Here is a 19,489-nt window from a genome sequence, read left to right on the forward strand (position 1 = left end):
ACCCATAAGATTGGCCGGGCCGTCCATGGTCTTGTCTCCAAATAGACATTGTGGACCTCTTTCAGGGTTCAGTTTTCCTCCTCGCTGTCAATGCCCACTCCAAATGGATGGAGGTCCTCAAGATACAGACAACGACCGCCCGGGCCACCATAGAGAAAGTCCGGCACATTTTTCGCACACACGGCATCCTGAATTGCTGGTGTCAGACAATAGATATAGAATTTACAGTGCAGAAGGAGGCCATTCGGCCCATCGAGTCTGCACCAGCTCTTTGAAAGAGCACCCTACCCAAGCCCACACCCCCACCCTATTCCCATAACCCAGTAACCCCACCCAACACTAAGGGCAATTTTGGACACTCAGGGCAATTTAGCATGGCCAATCCACCTAACCTGCACATCTTTGGACTGTGGGAGGAAACCGGAGCACCCGGAGGAAACCCACGCAGACACGGGGAGAACGTGCAGACTCCGCACAGACAGTGAACCAAGCCGGGAATCGAACCTGGGACTCTGGAGCTGTGAAGCAATTGTGCTAACCACCATGCTACCGTGCTGTCCATTAAGACAATGGTTTTGTGATTATCTTTAGATTTTTAGTTCCAGAGATATTTATTGAACTTAAATTTCACCATCTGCCATGGCGGGATTCGAACCCGGGTCCCCAGAGCATGACTCTTCCTCTCTGTATTACTAGTCCAATGACAGTCACTACACCACTGCCGCCGTACTACAATGGTACGGCTATCACAAGTGCGGCATTTGGAGCATTCATATCTGCCAATGGATCCATCACGTAAGGACCACCCGGCTTCAAATGGGTTGGCCGAGGAGCCATCGGTTTTCTGGGAGACCCACTTATCTCTGTTCTTATTCTGTTTCCGGACGACCCGCATGCCACGACAGGCGTCGCGCCAGCTGCGATGTTGATGGGTCTACGCCTTCGCACCTGGTTGTGTCTCAACTTTCCGGATATTGGCGGGAAATTCTGCCGCGCTCAGGGATAGGGTGAAAGTGAGGGCTTAAGTGGGTCGATGCAGACTCGATGGGCCGAATGGCTTCCTCCTGCACTGTATGTTCTATGTTCATGGTCACAAACATCCCCCACCTTTCCTCAAATCCCCCTGAAGAGATCTGTCATGATATGCAGACATGCATAGAGTGAGATACAGACAGGCAGCTAATGAACACAGAGAACAGGACATAACCAATCAGCAGGCAGAACACTTCGGGATTGTTTCCCACTATAAAAGGCACGAGGCACTCACACTCCGTCTCTTTCCATGTGGGGCATCTACAGAGTGAGTCAGGGTGTATATATCACATAACATCTACAGCATGTGGCTAAGAGCTAGTCTGGTTCAGTCAGACAGAGTCATCACACTTAGGTTAGCAGAGAGTCGAACTCACAGAGAATTGAGCTAACTGTGTGACAGGTTCAATAAATCAAATTGAACTAACTTCAAGGTCTGGACTATATTTCAGTTATAGCTGCAACCAGTTGTATCCCGTGTTATCTCAGTGTGCTTAACACGACATGGTACAAGAAGACTGCTATCCTAGGTGGTTTACCTCAATCTGTTCCATGACGACCAGCAAATGTATCCTGGCACCATGGAGAAGATCCAGGCTCCTCAACAGCTGCGGACCTCCGGCAATCTCAGTGCCAACTGGTGGACTTTCAAGCAAAGGTTTCTGCTGTACATCGAAGCCTCAGACCTCGAGGGTGCATCTGATGCCAGAAAGATCGCCCTTCTCCTCTCAACAGCGGGTGATCAAGCCATCCAACTCTTCAACTCGTTTAACTTCACCGAAGGCCAGGACAAGACACAATTTCAGACCATCCTGGATAAGTTTGATAGTCATTGTGAAGTGGACATCAATGAAATCTTCGAGTGCTATATATTCAAACAACGCCTACAAGGTAAAGATGAATCTTTCAACTCCTTCTTAACTAATCTCCGTCTACTAGCGCTGTCCTGCAACTTTGGTGATATTCGTTTTTGGAGTGCGCTCTGATCCTCTGAGAGAGCAGCTTTTAAAAATCAGACATATGACCCTGTCAGTCGCAATTGAAACATGTACACTGCATGAACATGAAAAAAAATCAGTATTCCCAATACAAATCGGTTGAAAATGAGAAACTTGCCTCCCACGAGGCAGAGTGTGTGCAGGCCATCGTCTGGATGCAGCGCCTCAGCATTGATGAAAGCGGCCATTTTGTGTGCTCTTCCCGGAGCCCCACGCATGCGCGATGCAAATGGGATAACAAAGCGGCCGATCACCACACTGCGCAGGTGCGAACATCTGCCGACCGCAATGCGCATGTGCGACGACTCACGGAGTGCAACAAAGTCATGACGTGCCCAAACTGCAGCACCGCCCACTTAAAGAAACACTGCCCTGCAAGAGGCAGGCGATGTTTAAATTGCAGAAAGCCTGGACACTATGCAGCTTTGTGCAGGGCCTCACCACCAGTCAAGGACCAGCATTCCCAACTCCAACACAGACGCGCTCGGAGTGTACAGCAAGATTTACAGGATTCTGATCCTGGCAGTACAACGGATCCAGAGGACGATTGCCTGGAGTCCCCCGATCATGTGGGCATCATTACCACACATGAACATGCATCACCGACATCATCACAGAGCCTGCCCATCCTCACTGTGGATTCTGCGGACGAACGGCGTGCGGTGTTGCGAGTAAATCAATGCTCTATCCAGTTCAAGCTGCACACAGGTGCTTCTGCCAATCTCCTTTCACAGACAGATTTCAACCACATCAAGAAGCCACCCAAACTCCTGCCAGCAGCCTGCCAGCTCCTGGACTATAACGGCAATACCATCACAGCACTGGGATCCTGCCATCTGCTCATCTCCGACAGGAGCATTCACACAAGGCTAAGGTTTGAAATCGTCAAGCCAGACAGGGCCTCCCTGCTCGGCGCACAGACATGCAAACAGCTGAACCTTGTGCAGCGGGTCTACACAATGACCTCCCCCAACGTGGATCTTCAAGCCGGCATTGACGACATCCTCGCTCAGTATCTGGATGTGTTTGACGGGATGGGCACTCTGCCATATCGGTACAAGATCCTGCTGCGGCCTGATGCCACGCCTGTGGTCCACGCACCACGCAGGGTCCACTGAAGGAGCACCTGAAGGTGCAGCTAAAGGATCTTCAGGACCAGAGCATCATCTCCAAAGTTACAGATCCGACTGACTGGTCAGCTCGATGGTATGTGTAAAAAAGCCTTCGGGGGAGCTGCGCATCTGCATTGACCCCAAGGATCTCAACCAGAATATAATGCAGGAACACTAACTCATCCCGAAGTGGGAGGAACTCAAAAGTGAGATGGCACACGCCCAGTTTTTCATAAAGTTAGATGCGTCACATGGATTCTGGCAAATCCAGCTGGATGAGTCCAGCAGAAGGCTATGCACCTTCAACACACCGTTTGGCAGGTACTGCTATAACCGTATGCCTTTCGGCATTGTCTCGGCCTCAGAGATCTTCCATTGAATCATGGAGCAGATGATGGAGGGCATTGAAGGGGTTTGTGTGTATGTGGACGACGTTATCATATGGTCCACAACCCCCGAAGAGCACATATCTCATCTCCAGCAGGTATTCCGCCGTATTATGCCTATGGCCTCAAGCTGAACAGGGCCAAGTGTTGCTTTGGCATGTCGACACTTAAGTTCTTAGGTGACCAGATATCTCAGCAGGGTGTGCGCCCGGACACAGACAGGGTCAAGGCCATCAAAGCCATGAAGACCCCTGAAGACAAGAAGGCGGTGCTGCAATTCCTAGGCATGGTAAACTTTTTGGGCAAGTTTATCCCAAACCTGGCCTCAAAAACCACGGCCCTCAGACACCTGGTGAAAAATTCCACTGACTTTGAGTGGCAGGCAGCTCATCAGGCAGAGTGTTTTGAGCTGAAAGCCAAGCTCACCACTGTACCTGTATTGGCATTTTTTGACCCTGACAGGGAAACGAAAATCTCGACAGATGCGAGCCAGGACGGCATCGGCGCAGTGTTGCTCCAGCGCAATGACACCCCATCCTGGGCACCGGTGGCCTACGCATCACAGGCGATGACACCCACTGAGCAGCGGTATGCCCAAATTGAAAAGGAACGCCTGGGCCTTTGCACTGGAATTCTCAAGTTCCACGATTATGTCTACGGCCTGCCGACGTTCACCATCGAGATGGACCACAGGCCACTGGTCCACATTATCCACAATGACCTGAACGACATGACGCCCCGGCTGCTGCGCATCCTCCTCAGACTCAGAAGGTACGACTTTGAACTCGTGTACACGACTGGCAAGGAGCTCATTATTGCGGATGCCATGTCCCGCTCCATAACCTTGCCTGCTGACCTGCTGGCATTCATCCAACAGATCGAATCAACGTGCAGCTGTGGGCCAGCAACCTCCCAGCGTCGGATGAAAAGGTGATCCGCGTCCGCGACGAGACAGCCAAAGACCCTCTTCTTTCTACAGCGTGTCATGCGCCACCTCGCCAATGGCTGGCAAAAAGGGCAGTGCCCTCATTTCTTCAATGTGAAGGATGACCTGACGGTGGTTGATGGTATCCTCCTCAAGCTGGACCGCATTGTCATTCCACTCAGTCTCCAGAGCTTGGTTCTCCGGCAAATCCACGAGGGACATCTGGGTGTCGAGAAGTACAGGCGCAGAGCCAGGCGAGCTGTCTACCGGCCTGGGATTAGTCAGGACATCTCAAATATGGTCCTCCAGCCAGCACAGAGCAAGGAGACACTTCAGCAGCACAAAACCGTGACCTCCCCGTGATCCAAGTTGGGCATCGATCTCTTTCACGCCAGTGGTCCTGATTATGTGTTAACATTGATTATTTTTCCAACGACTCAGAAGTTGTGAAGTTCTCGGACCTCACATCCAAGACCGTCATCAAGGCCTGTAAGGAGATGTTCTTACTGTCATGAGTGACAATGGTCCTTGCTTCAGCAGCCAAGAGTGGTCAAGATTTGCCCAGTTATATCAGTTTCATCACGTCACTTCCAGTCCACATTACCCGCAGTTCAACGGGAAGGTTGAGAACGGGGTGCACATAGTGAAGCAGCTCATCTGCAAGGCCGCGGATCCTGCTTCTGACGTCAACCTTGCGCTGCTTGCATACAGGGCAACCCCTCTGTCTACCGGCATGTCACCAGCTCAACTCCTGACGAACAGGGACCTGCGGACGACTCTTCCAGCCATACACTTGCCTGACCTGGATCACCTTTCCGGTGCTGCAGAAGGTGCAGAAACTCAGGGACCGGCAAAAGCAGGGCTATGATGCTCATGCCACCGATTTGCCTGTGCTATCCCCGGCGGATGCTGTTCAGATCAAGCTACCTGATGGAGGCTGGTCAGCTCCAGCTGTTGTTGTTTCGACAGGCTGCTCGTCGATTGTATGTTCTGCGTATGGCTGATGGCTCTGTTGAGCGGCGCAACAGATGGGCACTGTGCACAGTTGCCCGCCCGCAACCACACTCTTCGTTGTTTCCATCTGTTATTGTGCCACCTCCTGATACCTCGAACCACGAGGCCACCAGTCCTCCTTCAATCCCGCCTATCAAGGCGCCGTCGTCCCCATCACCACCTCTCCAGCGGTCGACCAGGATCAGACACAAGCCCCAGAGACTGGACTTATGAACATTTGTTTTGCTATGTTCTATTTTCGCACATTAGACACCTGTTTTCACATGTACATATGTTCCCATCTGCCATTGTATGCAAATAAGTTAGTTTTTCGTCCGACACATATAAATACTTTCACATATGCTACAGATAAACATTTCAAAAGGGGAGATGTCATGATATGCAGACATGCACATAATGAGATATAGACAGGCAGCTAAGGAACACAGCGAACAGGACATAACCAATCAGCAGGCAGAAGACTTGGGGGTGGTTTCCCATTATAAAAGGCACGAGGCAGTCACACTCCGTCTCTTTCCACGGGGACATCTATGGAGTGAGTCAGGTGTATATACAACATAACACCTACAGCATAGAATAGCACATAGAAACATACAGCACAGAACAGTCCCTTCGGCCCACGATGTTGTGCCGAACCTTTGTCCTAGATTAATCATAGATTATCATAGAATTTACGGTGCAGAAGGAGGCCATTCGGCCCATCGAGTCTGCACTGGCTCTTGGAAAGAGCACCCTACCCAAGGTCAACACCTCCACCCTATCCCCATAACCCAGTAACCCCACGTTAGCATGTGACTAAGAGCTAGTCTGGTTCAGTCAGACAGAGTAATCACACTGATTACTGAGGTTAGCTGTCCTGTGAGAGTACCTTTAAGAAATGGATGTTTAAGCGATGTACCTTTAAGAAATGGAGCAGCTCTTATTACTGAAGTGATGTCAGAGGGGGGAACTGAGCTGAGATCACTTCTGCTTTTTCTGTTTTTAGTTTCAGTTTGTGAAAGCAGCTGAAAAGTGCCTGGCTGGTTTGCTGTGAGCTGTTTTTAAAGGAGAAAGCCAGTTTTGAGAAAAAGAGCTTGGGTGTGTCTCTGTTTGCAGTAAGCTGGACCTGCTGTGATCTTTGCCAGGAAAGAATATCTCTGAATCATTTGGGTGATTTAAACTCATAATAGTAATGTCTTTAACCTGTGTGTTTCTGTTTAAAGGTGTTTAGTCTTTTGGAGGTTTGAAGGAACATTTTTGAGGGATTATTTTGTGTTGTATTATTTTTGGGGTTATATTTGAAGTAAGGGGTGGTAAGTGATCCAATGTTTATTTAAAAAGTTTAAGTTGAATTCATGGAATAAATATTGTTTTGTGTTTAAAAACTCACGTGTCCATAATTGTAATCCCACACCTGGAAACCAAGCCGTGTGCTTCAAAAGCAACAATACATTAAAGGGAGAGGTTGGTTCAACTCCATGATACATTTTGGGGTTCTGAAAAGGCCGCTCCCATTACAAGCGGAGAGTCGAACTCACAGAGAACTGAACTAACTGTGTGAAAGGTTCAATAAATCAAATTGAATGAACTTCAAGGTCTGGAGTATATTTCAGTTATAGCTGCATCCAGTTGCAGCCCGTGTTATCTCAGTGTGCTTAACACGACAAGCCCCTTAACTCATACTTTATCTTCTCTAATCGCAGGAAGTCGTACATGTCACCCAACCAAGCCGCTACGCCCATTGGCGATGCCGACCGCCACTCCAGCAAAATTTGCTACTGTGCAATCAGAGAGTCGAAGGCCAAGTCATCGGCCTTCCTCCTCTCCATGAGCTCCGGCTTCTCTGAAACCCCAAATATCGCCACCAAAGCATCCGGGTCCACCTCCTCCTCCACTATCCTGGCTGAGACTGCAAACACTCCCGCCCAGAATGTTCCCATTTTTTCACAACCCCAACACATGTGCGTGATTCGCTGGATCCTGCCCACACCTCTCACACTCATCTGCTATCCCCTGAAAGAAACCACTCATTCTCGCCTGAGTCATATGCACCCTGTACATGACCTTAAACTGTATCAGGCTCATCCTTGCACAAGAGGATGTCCCGTTTACCCTTCGCAGTGTCTCATTCCATACTCCCCAATTGATCTCCCCTCCCAATTCCACTTCCCATTTCTCCTTGATCTTCACCCTGCGCTCACCTCCCTACTTCCGCAGCCACATGTATATATCCCCAATTCTTCCCTCCCCTTCCACATCCGAAAGCAGCAGGCGCTCCAGCAGTGTTGTGTCCTGGCACCTCGAGAACCCCCTCCAGACCTTTCGCGCAAAGTCCAGAATTTGCAGATACCTGAACTCACTCCCTCTCGGCAGCACGACCCTCTCTTAGCTCCTCCAGACTGGAAAACCCTTCCTCCAAATACAGATCCCTCACCTTGACCAGCCCCACTTCCCTCCACCTCCTGTATACACTATCCATCCCCCCGGCTCAAACCCATGATTCTCGCACAGCGGCATTAGCACCAACATCCCTTCCACCCTAAAATGCCTCCTGAACTGATTCTATATCTTTACTGTGGACTGCACAACCTGGCTCCTTGAATACCTACTTGGAGTCATTGGCAACGCTGCCATCACCATAGCCCTCAAACTAGACCCTTTACAAGATTCCTCTTCCATCCTAACCCACTCTACTCCTTCTCCTTCCCACCACCGCCGCACCTTGTCCACATTCGCCGCCCAATAATAATGAAGCAAGTTCCCACCCTCCCTGCTGCCTCTGCCTCTGTAGCAGGGTCCTCCCCACCCTCGGCACCTTCCCTGCCAATACAAAGTCAGAGATGATCCTGTCCACTTTCTGAAAAAAGGCCTTTGGTATAAAGATCGGGAGAGCTTGAAAGATAAGCAAAAGCCTCGGCAGAATATTCATTTTCAACACTTGGACCCACCCTGCCAGTGTTAAGTGCAATGTATCCCACCTCTTAAGATCCTCCCTGGCCTCCTCTACCAGCTCCATTAAGTTCCACTTGTGGAGCCCCGTCCATACCCTCTACCTGAATCCCCAAGTACCTAAACCTATCCCTCGCTACTGTAAATGGCATCCTCCCTAAATTAGCCTGCTGTGCCAGCTCATTCACCAGGTATACCTTGCTTTTCCCTACATTCAGCTTGTACCCTTAGAATCCTCCAAACCTCCCCAACAGGCTCATAATCCTTCCTATTCTCTCCAACGGATCCGAAATATACAGCAAGAGGTCTTCGGCATAGAGTGACACCCGATGCTACCTCTGTCCCCTCATAATCCCCCGCCACTCTGCCGACCCCTGAGAGCCATTACCAACAGCTCTATGGCCAGCGCAAACAGCAATGGCGACAGTGGGCACCCCTGCCTCGTACCCCTGTGTAAGTCAAAGCTTTGTGAGCTCATATTATTCGTCCTCATCCTCACTCTTAGCGCCACATACAGAAACCGCACCCATGCCACAAATCTCGGTCCAAACCTTCCCAAAACCTCGAACAAGAACCGCCACTCCACCCGATCAAATGCCTTCTCCGCGTCTATGGACACCACCACCTCCGGCACCAGAGCCCCCGATGGATTCATCATCACATTCAACAGCCATCTTATATTACTCGTGAACTGCCTGCACTTCACGAAGCCTGTTTGATCTTCTGCCACCATCCCGGGGACACAATCCTCCCCGCCAACAACTTAGCCAATACTTTCACATCCGTGTTCAATAGTGATATGGGTCTATACGACTCACATTCCATCGGGTCCTTCCATTTTTTGAGGATGAGCATGATTACTGCCTGCGTCATCGTCTCCGGCAACTCCCCCTTCTCCAGCACTTCATTAAACGCCCCCAACAGATGTGGTGCCAAGTCCATCGCAAATTCCTTATAGAATTCCGCCGGCTACCCATCCGGCCCAGGGGTCTTCCCTGACTTCATAACCGTGATACTATCTGATGCACGATCAATGACTACTAAAGTGAGGTTGTAATCCAACTGAAGACTTTAATAAACTAGATGTTTTCCCCCAGCAGCTCAGGTACAGAAAGAAAGCTGCTGGGTGGCACGGGCTCTTTTACCCCGCCTTGCAGGGCGGAGCTACCATACAGGCTCGACCAATGGAGAGCATACATTATCTACCAATGGTGTTCCAGCATTACTAGGTACCGTAATACCTCGACACAGACTACCACATTCACCCGCTGTTTAAAAAAAAGAATCCGGCGGGGGTGGTGGCTTGGTATTACAACATGGTAACGTGGTAGAAGTCATGGTTATGGAGGTACTGTAATACCTCCGTACAGCGTTTTGCCTTATTATCGCAACTATTTACACGACGATCGGGGGCCCTGGTCATCCTCTGTGATTGTCGAAGCTTTGGTGGTGACGCCGATGGAGGTTTGGGCGTCTGTGACTCCGGGAGAGTGGTTTCGATCTCTGTGGCAGCTTCAACACCCCTAGACGGTGCTGGTGGGGAAACTGATTGACCTGGGAAGGGAGCGTCTGCGGGGTGCGTTGGTGGGTGGGGGGGCCTAGACGGGGTAGGCGGAATAACCGATCCTCCTGGGAAGGGGCGGCTGTAAGGTGCACCGGTGGGATGGAGGGTGGGACTGGTTGTGGGGGTGTGCGTGGGGATCCGGCGGGCGCCAGGTCTCGTAGGGAGACGGTGTCTTGTCGGCTGTCGGGGTACGCCACTGGGGGTTAGCGTGGAGAAGATGGACCCTCTCGACCAACGGGTCCGACTTGTGCGCCCGGACGTGTTTTCGGAGCAGGATGGGTCCGGGAGCTGCCAGCCAGGTCGGGAGCGAGGTCCCAGAGGAGGACTTCCTGGGGAAGACAAGGAGACGCTCGTGAGGTGTTTGGTTGGTTGTGGTGCAGAGCAGTGACCAGATGGAGTGGAGGGCATCCGGGAGGACTTTCTGCCAGCGGGAGACTGGGAGATTTCTGGACCGTAGAGTCAGTAGGACGGTCTTCCAGACCGTTCCGTTCTCCCTCTCTACCTGTCCGTTACCCCGGGGGTTGTATATGGTCATCCTGCTGGAGGCAATGCCCTTGCTGAGCAGGAATTGACGCAGTTCGTCGCTCATTAAGGAGGACCCCTATCACTATGTATGTAAGCAGGGAACCTGAACAGTGTAAAGATGCTATGGAGGGCTTTGATGACAGTGGTTGCGGTCATGTCGGGGCAGGGGATGGCGAATGGGAAGCGGGAGTACTCGTCAATCACGTTCAGGAAGTACGTGTTGCGGTCGGTGGAGGGGAGGGGACCTTTGAAGTCCATGCTGAGGCGTTCAAAGGGACGGGAAGCCTTTAACAGGTGCGCTTTCTCTGGCCAGTAGAAGTGCGGCTTGCACTCCGCGCAGATTTGTCAATTTCTGGTGGCTGTCCTGACTTCCTCGATGGGGTAGGGCAGGTTGCGGGTCTTGACGAAATGGAAGAAGCGAGTGACCCCCGGGTGGCAGAGGTCCTCATGGAGGGCTTGGAGGCGGTCCACTTGTGCGTTGGCACATGTGCCGCGGGACAGGGCATCAGGAGGCTCATTTAGCTTCCCAGGATGATACAAGATCTCGTCGATATAGGTGGAGAGTTCGATCCTTCACCGCAAGATCTTATTGTTTTTTATTTTGCCCCGTTGTGCATTATCGAACATGAAAGCGACTGACCGTTTGTCAGTGAGGAGAGTGAATCGCCTGCCGGCCAGGTAATGCCTCCAATGTCGCACAGCTTCTACTATGGCCTGGGCCTCCTTTTCGAGTGAGGAGTGGCAGATTTCGGAAGCATGGAGGGTACGTGAGAAGAAGGCCACGGGTCTGCCCGCTCGGTTGAGGGTGGCCGCCAGAGCTACGTCAGAGGCGTCACTCTCGACCTGGAAGGGGAGGGACTCATCGATGGCGTGCATCGTGGCCTTTGCAATGTCTGCTTTGATGTGGCTGAAGGCCTGGCGGGCCTCGATCGACAGGGGAAAAACTGTGGATTGGATCAGAGGACGGGCCTTGTCTGCATAGTTGGGGACCCACTGGGCGTAGTAAGAAAAAAAACCGAGGCAGCGCTTCAGGGCTTTGGATCAGTGAGGGAGGGGGAACTCCATAAGTGGCGCGTGCGTTCAGGGTCTGGGACTATAACTCTATTTCACACTACCTAGCCAAGGATGGCTAGGCGGTCGGTGCTAAACACTCATTTATCCTTGTTATACGTAAGGTTAAGGATTTTTGCAGTCTGGAGGAATTTTTGGAGGTTGGTGTCGTGGTCCTGCTGGTCGCGGCCGCAGATGGTGACATTATCGAGATACGGAAATGTTGCCCGTAAATCATAGCGGTCAACCATTCGGTCCATCTCTCGTTGGAAGACCGAGACCCCGTTAGTGACACCGAAGGGCACCCTTATAAAGTGGTAGAGCCGCCCATCTGCCTCGAAGGCAGTGTACTTGTGGTCACTCGTGCGGATGGGGAGCTGGTGGTAGGTGGGCTTAAAGTCCATCGTGGAGAAGACCTTGTATTGCACGATCCTGTTTACCAGGTCGGATATGCGAGGGAGAGGGTATGCGTCCAGCTGCGTAAACCTGTTGATGGTCTGACTGTAGTCTATGACCATCCTATTCTTCTCCCCAGTCTTTACTGTAGCCACCTAAAATGGACACTGGGCTAACAAGATCGAGAATCGCTAAGACTGCAGGGAAAAAGCAGTTTAGCCAAGCCAGCAGCCTGCAAAGACTCATTAGCATTTTGCAAGCAGCAAAACTAGTTTCTGGCCAGGTGGAAGATCTCAAACCAAAGGTGATAATAGCAAAACGCTTTACATACTAATGAGGCAGTCCAGATCTAGGCACACACAATGGCAACATTTGGGTTTGAATAAGATACTTTAAGTGGATGTCCAGACAGAGCGGCACCAGAAGTATCCACTATAGAAACCGCCCCCGCCATCAAGAAAGACCCTCACATTGGAGGAATTCAAAAGATATCGATTGGGAGTGATCCAATCGATACCTGAAGGTAAAGCCCGCCCCGAAAAGGCACGGACATTGGGGACCCCTATAAAAGATAGACCCCCACCCATGGTCCTGTCTGTTGTTTCGTGCTCCGGCTTTGACCAAGAACTTCAACCTGTATCCTGACTCCAGCCGTTGAGCACCAGCTGCCGAACCGTAAGTGCCAATACGACGCTCGCTACGCGAACCAGGCCCTCTAGACCCCCAGTGACCAGCACGCTCTCTGAAGGTTGCAGACCAAGATCGGAACGAAGGCCTCGCTCCCTGACCTTGCCTGTTCCTGTTTAGTTAAGTATTCTTTTTTTTTTTATAAATTTAGATTAGCCAATTATTTTTTCCAATTAAGGGGCAATTTTAGCGTGGCCAATCCACCTACTCTGCACATTTTTGGGTTGTGGGGGCGAAACCCACGCAGACACGGGGAGAATGTGCAAACTCCACACGGACAGTGACCCAGAGCCGGGATCGAACCTGGGACCTCAGCGCCGTGAGGCGGTTGTGCTAACCACTAGGCCACCGTGCTGCCCTTAGTTAAGTATTCTGATCGCTTAGTTTAGTCATAGCTTAGTCCCTTAGCGTGTGCATGCGTATTTATTATAATTGTATAATAAATATTGATCGTTTGGAACTTACTAATCGGTGTATCGTTTTATTACTTTGAACCTGACCTTGGAATATTTGTGAGGTGTCTATACGGCATCTGGCGACTCCTGAGCTGAAAATACATACATAGAGCCTAGTAGTGTTAAGCACACGGCCTTTAAACGGAGGCGTGTTAATACACTCCAATAAACGCGTATTACACCCATAGTAAAACGTGCAACATTACCACCACTACTTGAGCTCTCCAGGGACTGTTGCTAGCTTCAATGACTCCTTCCCTCAGTAGCCGTTGGACCTCTGACCTAATAAAGATCCGGTCCTGGACACTGTACCGTATGCTCCTGGTGGCGACGAGTTTGCAATCCGGGGTGAGGTTCGTAAACAGGGAAGGCGGATCGACTTTGAGGGTTGCGAGGCTGCAGACAGTGAGAGGGGGTATAGGGCCGCCGAATTTGAAAGTTAGACTTTGGAGGTTGCACTGGAAGTCTAACCCTAGGAGTGTGGCTGTGCAGAGGTGGGAAAGGACGTAGAGCCGGTAATTTTTGAACTCCCTTCCCTGGACCGTGAGGCTTGCTACACAGAACCCCTTTATCTCTACTGAGTGGGAACCGGAGGCCAGGGAGATTTTTTGATTAACAGGGTGGACGGGGAGAGAACAGCGCCTTACCATGTCAGAGTGTATGAAGCTCTCCGTGCTCCCAGAGTCGATTAAGCAGGACGTCTCGTATCTGTTGATTAGCACCGTTCTTGCAGCAGTTGAGAGTGTTCGAGGCCGAGACTGGTCCAGGGTCACTGAGGCTAATCATGGCAGCAGCTCCAACGTCTGCCTCTTTGCTTCCTCCAGCTGGGGAAACTCCAGCTCAACCAGAAACCGCCCCATGTCCCCCTCCTCTCCTCCTGGGTGTGGTGATAACCACTGTAGATATGCATTCTTGCAGTAGGGGGATGTATGGCTGTACCTGTAATACAGGTTCCTCAGGTAAGCCCCTGCCGGCTAGCTCCGCCCTCAGGGAGCTTGTGTATAAATATGCGTGTGAGTCACTCAGACCCTAGTCTACAGTTGCAGCCGGAGGAATAGCATCACACAGCAATAAAGCCTCAATTGTACATGTCTCTTGTCTTTGAGTGCAATTGTTTGCGCCACACTGGGTCTGCCTCATAAAGTCCCAGGTAATACTCTCTAAATGCCTCATTTATCTTTCCTGGCTCTGACACCGCATCCCCAGCCCCAGTCTCTATGTTCAATATTTCCCTGGACGCAGTCTGCTTCCGCAGCTAATGCATCTCGCCTTCTCCCCATACTCATATTGCCCCCCCCCCCCCCCCTTACCCTATTCAGTTGCTCTATCGCCCTCCCCATTGTCAACCTGTCAAACTGTCCCTGCAACATTTCCTCCTCTCCAATCCCTCTGTGGTGGGCACCTTGAATATTCCCTGTCCACCTCCACTATCGTGCTCATGAGACGGTCATATTCCTCCCTCCCTTCCCTATACGCACCAGCCTTAAAAAAAATAATTTCCCCCCGGACCACTGCCTTGTGCTTCTCAGAAAATGGCTGCCGACACCTCCCCATTCTGATTCAACTCCACATACTCCTTAATCACCGCCCACATCTTATCACAGAAACCTCCACCCCGGCCTCTACTCTCGTCCCAATCGAAACCGAATCTCCAACATGGTCCGAGGTAACTATCCCCACATACTCTGCCCCCTCCACCCCAACCAAAATCTCCCGACTCACTACAAAGTAATCAATCCTTGAATACACCTTATAGACATGTGAAAAGAAGGGATACTCCCTTCCCCCTGGGTTCTGAAAGCGCCATGGATCTATCATACCCATCCTCTCCATAAAGCCCCCCAGCTTCCTCGCCATTTGCATCCTCCCTGGGGCTTGACCTATCCACCCTCGGCTCTAGGACACAGTTACAATCTCCTCTCATGTTCAACTGGTACGTGGCCAAATCTGGGATCGCTGCCAGCAACTCCCTCATAAAATTCACATCATCCCAATTTGGGGCACACACATTTACCAACACTACCGGTGCCCCTTCCAATACCCCACTCACAATCACACATCTCACACCCGGATCCCTCACCTCCTTCGCACTCACAAATCCCATTATTTTGCTCATTAAAATCGCAACTCCCCTCGAGTTTGAATCAAACCCTGAGTGAAAAACCGGCCCGACCCACCCCTTCCTTAACCCAACCTGGTCCTTCACACCGAGGTACGCCTCCTGCAGAAAGAACAACCCCGCTTTCCAGCTCCTGACGTGCGCGAACACCCATGAACGTTTAACCGGCCCATTCAGTCCCCAGACGTTCCACGTTACCACCCTTACCGGTGGCTTATGCCTGCGATCCCCTCTACCGCCTGTCATCTTTCCCACTTAACTCCCCTTGAATTCCACCCTGTCCCTAGCCCATCCCAGATTGCCCCGTCTCTGCCCATGACCATGTCATCTCTCAGCCCCTGTCACTTTGCAACAGTGTTCCCCCCCCCCTCTTTCCCTCTCTCCCCAGCCTCCCCTTCCCCCGCTCCCCCTCACCCAGCCACCCCTCTCGGTCTTCTCCTACTCCACCTCACTTCCATTCACTAGCATCACCTGCGAGCGTAGCAGCCCCTGTCCAAAGGCACTTACCAATGATCTCCTCCAACCCCCCCCCCCCCCCCCCCCACTCCTCAGCTCAAGGGGAAAGACTCCCTGTTGACCTTTCCCTCCCCCGCCCAAACAAAGACTTCTAAACTCCAGGCAGCCTTCTCCAAAAGCAAACAAACAAATGTTGAACATAAACAGTTCCAGAAAACAGGAGGGGGGAATGGGAACATCCATCCCCACATAAACCTTCCACCCATCACAATCTCAACAGTAACCAGCAAACAGCCCCCTCCAAAACAAAGATAAACATTCCCCAATTCCCCAATCAAACATGCTCCCAACCATTACAAAGTGCCATCACCCTGGTTCCCAAGCATTGTCCGCTCAGTTCTCCCCTAGTTTATGCTCCTTAATGAAGTCTTCGGCTGCTTCTGGGGTCTGAAAATAATACTCCCGGCCTCCATACGTCACCCGTGATTTTGCTAGGTAGAGCTCCCCAAACCTGATTGCTGCTGGTACAGCACCGCCTTGGCCTTGTTGAGGCTTGCTCATCGCTTTGCCAACTCGGCTCCGATGACCTGATAAATTCGGACCCTATTCCTCTTCCAGTCACAGGTACGCTTTTCCCTGGCCCTTCGTAAAATCTACTCTTTCACTTCAAATTTTTGGAGTCTCATGATCACCGCCCACGGCGGCTCCCCAGCTCTAGGCTTTTGCCTCAGGCACCTATGCACTCGATCCACTTCAGGCGCCTTATCGAGCACCCCTTCTGCCACCAGCCCCGCCAGCATCTTCGAGACGTAACTCGTGGCACTCACACCTTCCACTCGTTCAGGCAGGCCCACTATTCACAGGTTCTGCCTTCTCGAGACATTCTCCTGCTCACCACCTTTGTTTTCAATGTTTTACACAGGTCCCCTAGGAGCCCCACCTCCACCTTCGGGAGGCAGTACACAATTGCTGTGGTCCAAGATTACTCCTTCAATCTCCTGAATCTGTAACCTCTGCATCTCCAAACGCTTCTCCACACCCTCCAAAGAGCTCTTCAGGGGTGTCACCGCTTCCTCAATGGCCTTAGCGAGATCTTTTCGAAATTGTTCCCTCTATTGCTGTTACCATCAATTCACAGCGAGACCATTGGAACAAGTGAACGAAGGCTTTATTACACAAAGAACTCACCTGCCAGTGACTTCTGTACAAAATGAGCTCACCCACTGGGCGTTGGACTATATACTGACCCTGGGGGGCGGAGCCAGAGGCACCACATCTCCTGGTGAATACATTCACCACATTCACCCCTGTTTAAAAAAAAACCAAGTCCGGGGGGACGCGTTGGCAGAGGAACCAGCAGGCATCAGGTCCCGTAGGGAGACTGTAACTTGCCGTCCGTCTGTGTGCACGACGTAGGCGTAATGGGGGTTTGTGTGCAGCAGCTGGACCCTCGCGACTAGTCATCGGTCTTATGGCTCCTCACGTGCCTCCAGAGAAGGACAGGCCCCGGAGTTGTCAGCCAGGATGGAAGCGAGACCCCGGAGATGGACTTCCTGGGGAAGACAAACAAGCGATTGTGAGGGGTCGCATTCGTGGCTGTGCAGAAGTGCCACCTAATGGAGTGGAGCGCGTTGGGGAGGGCCTCCTGCCAGTTAGGTAGTGCCTCCAATGCCGCACAGCTTCCACAATGGCTTGCGCCTCCTTCTCGACAGAGGAGTGTCGAATCTCGGAAGCATTGAGGGTTCTAGAGAAGAAGGCTACGGGCCTGCCCGCCTGGTTGAGGGTAGCAGCAAAGGCGACGTCTGACGCATCGCTCTGTACCTGAAAAGGAATGGACTTGTCGACCGCGTGCATGGCAGCCTTAGTGATATCGGCCTTGATACGGCTGAAGGCCGAGCGGGCCTCAGCCGTTAGGGGAAACGTAGTGCTCTTAATAAGTGGGCGGGTTTTGTCCACGTAGTTGGGTTCCACTGGGTGTAGTATGAGAAAAGCCCCAGGCACCGTTTGAGGGCCTTGAGGCTGTGGGGAAGGGGAAGTTCTGTGAGGGGGCGCATGCAGTCGGGGTCGGGCCCCACGACATAGCCGAGTATGGCTAGCCGGGTTGTGCGGAAAACACATTGCTCCCTATTATATGTGAGGTTGAGGGATTGGACGGTTTGGAGGAACTTCTTAAGGTTGGTGTCGTGGTCCTGCTGGTCATGGCCGCAGATGGTGACATTGTCCAAGTATGGGTATGTAACCCGCAGCCCGTACTGGTCCACCATTCGGTCCATCGTTCTCTGGAAGACCGAGACTCCATTAGTGACGCTGAAAGGGACCCTGAGGAAGTGGAAAAGTCAACCGGCTGCTTCAAAAGCCGTGTAGTGGCGATCTTCCAGGCGGATTGGGAGCTGGTGCTGGGCAGACTTCAGATCCACCGTCGAGAAAACCCGGTATTGCGCGATCTGGTTGACCATCTCCGGATTGCGGGGGAGGAGGTACGCATCCAGTTGCAAAACCGGTTAATGGTCTGGCTGTCGTCCATCACCATTGGGTTCTTTTCTCCAGTCCTGACAATCACCACTTAAGCTCTCCAGGGGCTATTGCTGGCCTCGATGACCCCCTCTCTGAAGAGTCGCTGGACCTCTGACTTGATAAAGTCATATCTTGTGCACTACCGCTTGCTCCTGGTGGCGACGGGCTTACAGTCGGGGGTGAGGTTCGCAAAGAGCGAGGGGGTGGGAGCGACCTTAAGGGTCGCGAGGCTACATACCATGAGGGCGGTAAGGGTCAGGTTTCGGTGACTGCATTGGAAGTCTAGACCAAGCAGTAGAGGAGAGCAGAGGTGAGGAAGGACATACAGCTTAAAATGGGTTGCGGGTAATCAGTGTAGTCGGAGGATCTGGGTCATAAAATGGAGGCCCCCACGAGTCGCACGTGGCTGATGACGCTTCTGAAGGGGGCGTTTCCGGCAGGCACACAGCCGCATTATGGGGTCTGCAGGCCTGTGAGTCCGTGGGTTGGGCCTGAGGAGCTTTCGGCTTCTGGGCTTTGGATCTGGCCAGACAGGCTCTGGCGAAATGACCCTTTTTGCCACAGTCGCTGCATGTCGCAGAGTGGGCTGGGCAATGCTGCCGTGGGTGTTGGCCCTGGCCGCAGAAGTAGCACGACGGTCCCCCAGTCTGGGCGGGCAGCCGCGCGACACAGCCCTGTGGCGTGGCCGGGTCTGGCGACATCCGCGTCGGCGGGGCCCACTCTGTTAGGCCACCTCTAACAATGTGGCTAGTTTTACTGTGCCTTGCAGGTTGGTAGCTCCGTTTTCCGGCAGTCGCTGCCTGACGTAATTAGAGCGGACCCCAGCCACATAGGTGTCCCGGATCTGCAGCTTCTTGTGCTCCTCAGTCGTCACGTCTTGATAAGTACAGTTTCTGGTGAGTAAGGTCAGGTTTTCCAGATATTCATCCAGAGATTCTCCTGCACGTTGCTGGCGGGTAGTGGGCAGATGCCGCGCGAACACCTCATTTACAGGCTTGATGAAGCGCTTCTTCAGAATCGCGACTGCTGCCTCGTACGTGGCCGCCTTTTCGATCAAAACTGAAATTCGATGGCTTACCCACGCGTGGAGGAAGTGCAGCTAGCGAGCTTTAGGGATAGGCGCTTCGGAGGAGCCGAGGTAGGCCTCGAAGCAGCGGAGCCAGTGAGAGAAGATCCCCTTGGCTTCTGGGGCACAGGCGTCTAAGTCATGTTTTTCTGGCTTGAGAGCGGCATCTATAGTGACGTTGTTTGTGTAATAAATTGATATACCATCAATTCACAGCGAGACCATAGGAACAAGTGAACAAAGGCTTTATTACACAAAGAAC

The 19,489-nt window shown here is 51.9% G+C and overlaps 1 protein-coding gene across 1 annotated transcript in view; it reads right to left on the reverse strand.

Annotated features, from left to right (window-relative positions):
* The window catches only part of LOC119970890 (adhesion G-protein coupled receptor G2-like), a 75,002-nt gene that overhangs the window by 54,328 nt on the left and 1,185 nt on the right, over nucleotides 1-19,489 (reverse strand). Inside the window, exon 2 of the mRNA XM_038805998.1 lies at nucleotides 18,919-19,054. Within this exon, the coding sequence (XP_038661926.1) occupies nucleotides 18,919-19,054 (136 nt within the window). The remainder of the gene's footprint in view (nucleotides 1-18,918; nucleotides 19,055-19,489) is intronic.

The sequence above is a fragment of the Scyliorhinus canicula genome, chromosome 9, assembly GCF_902713615.1.
Source record: "Scyliorhinus canicula chromosome 9, sScyCan1.1, whole genome shotgun sequence".
In the NCBI taxonomy this organism is placed as follows: domain Eukaryota; kingdom Metazoa; phylum Chordata; class Chondrichthyes; order Carcharhiniformes; family Scyliorhinidae; genus Scyliorhinus; species Scyliorhinus canicula.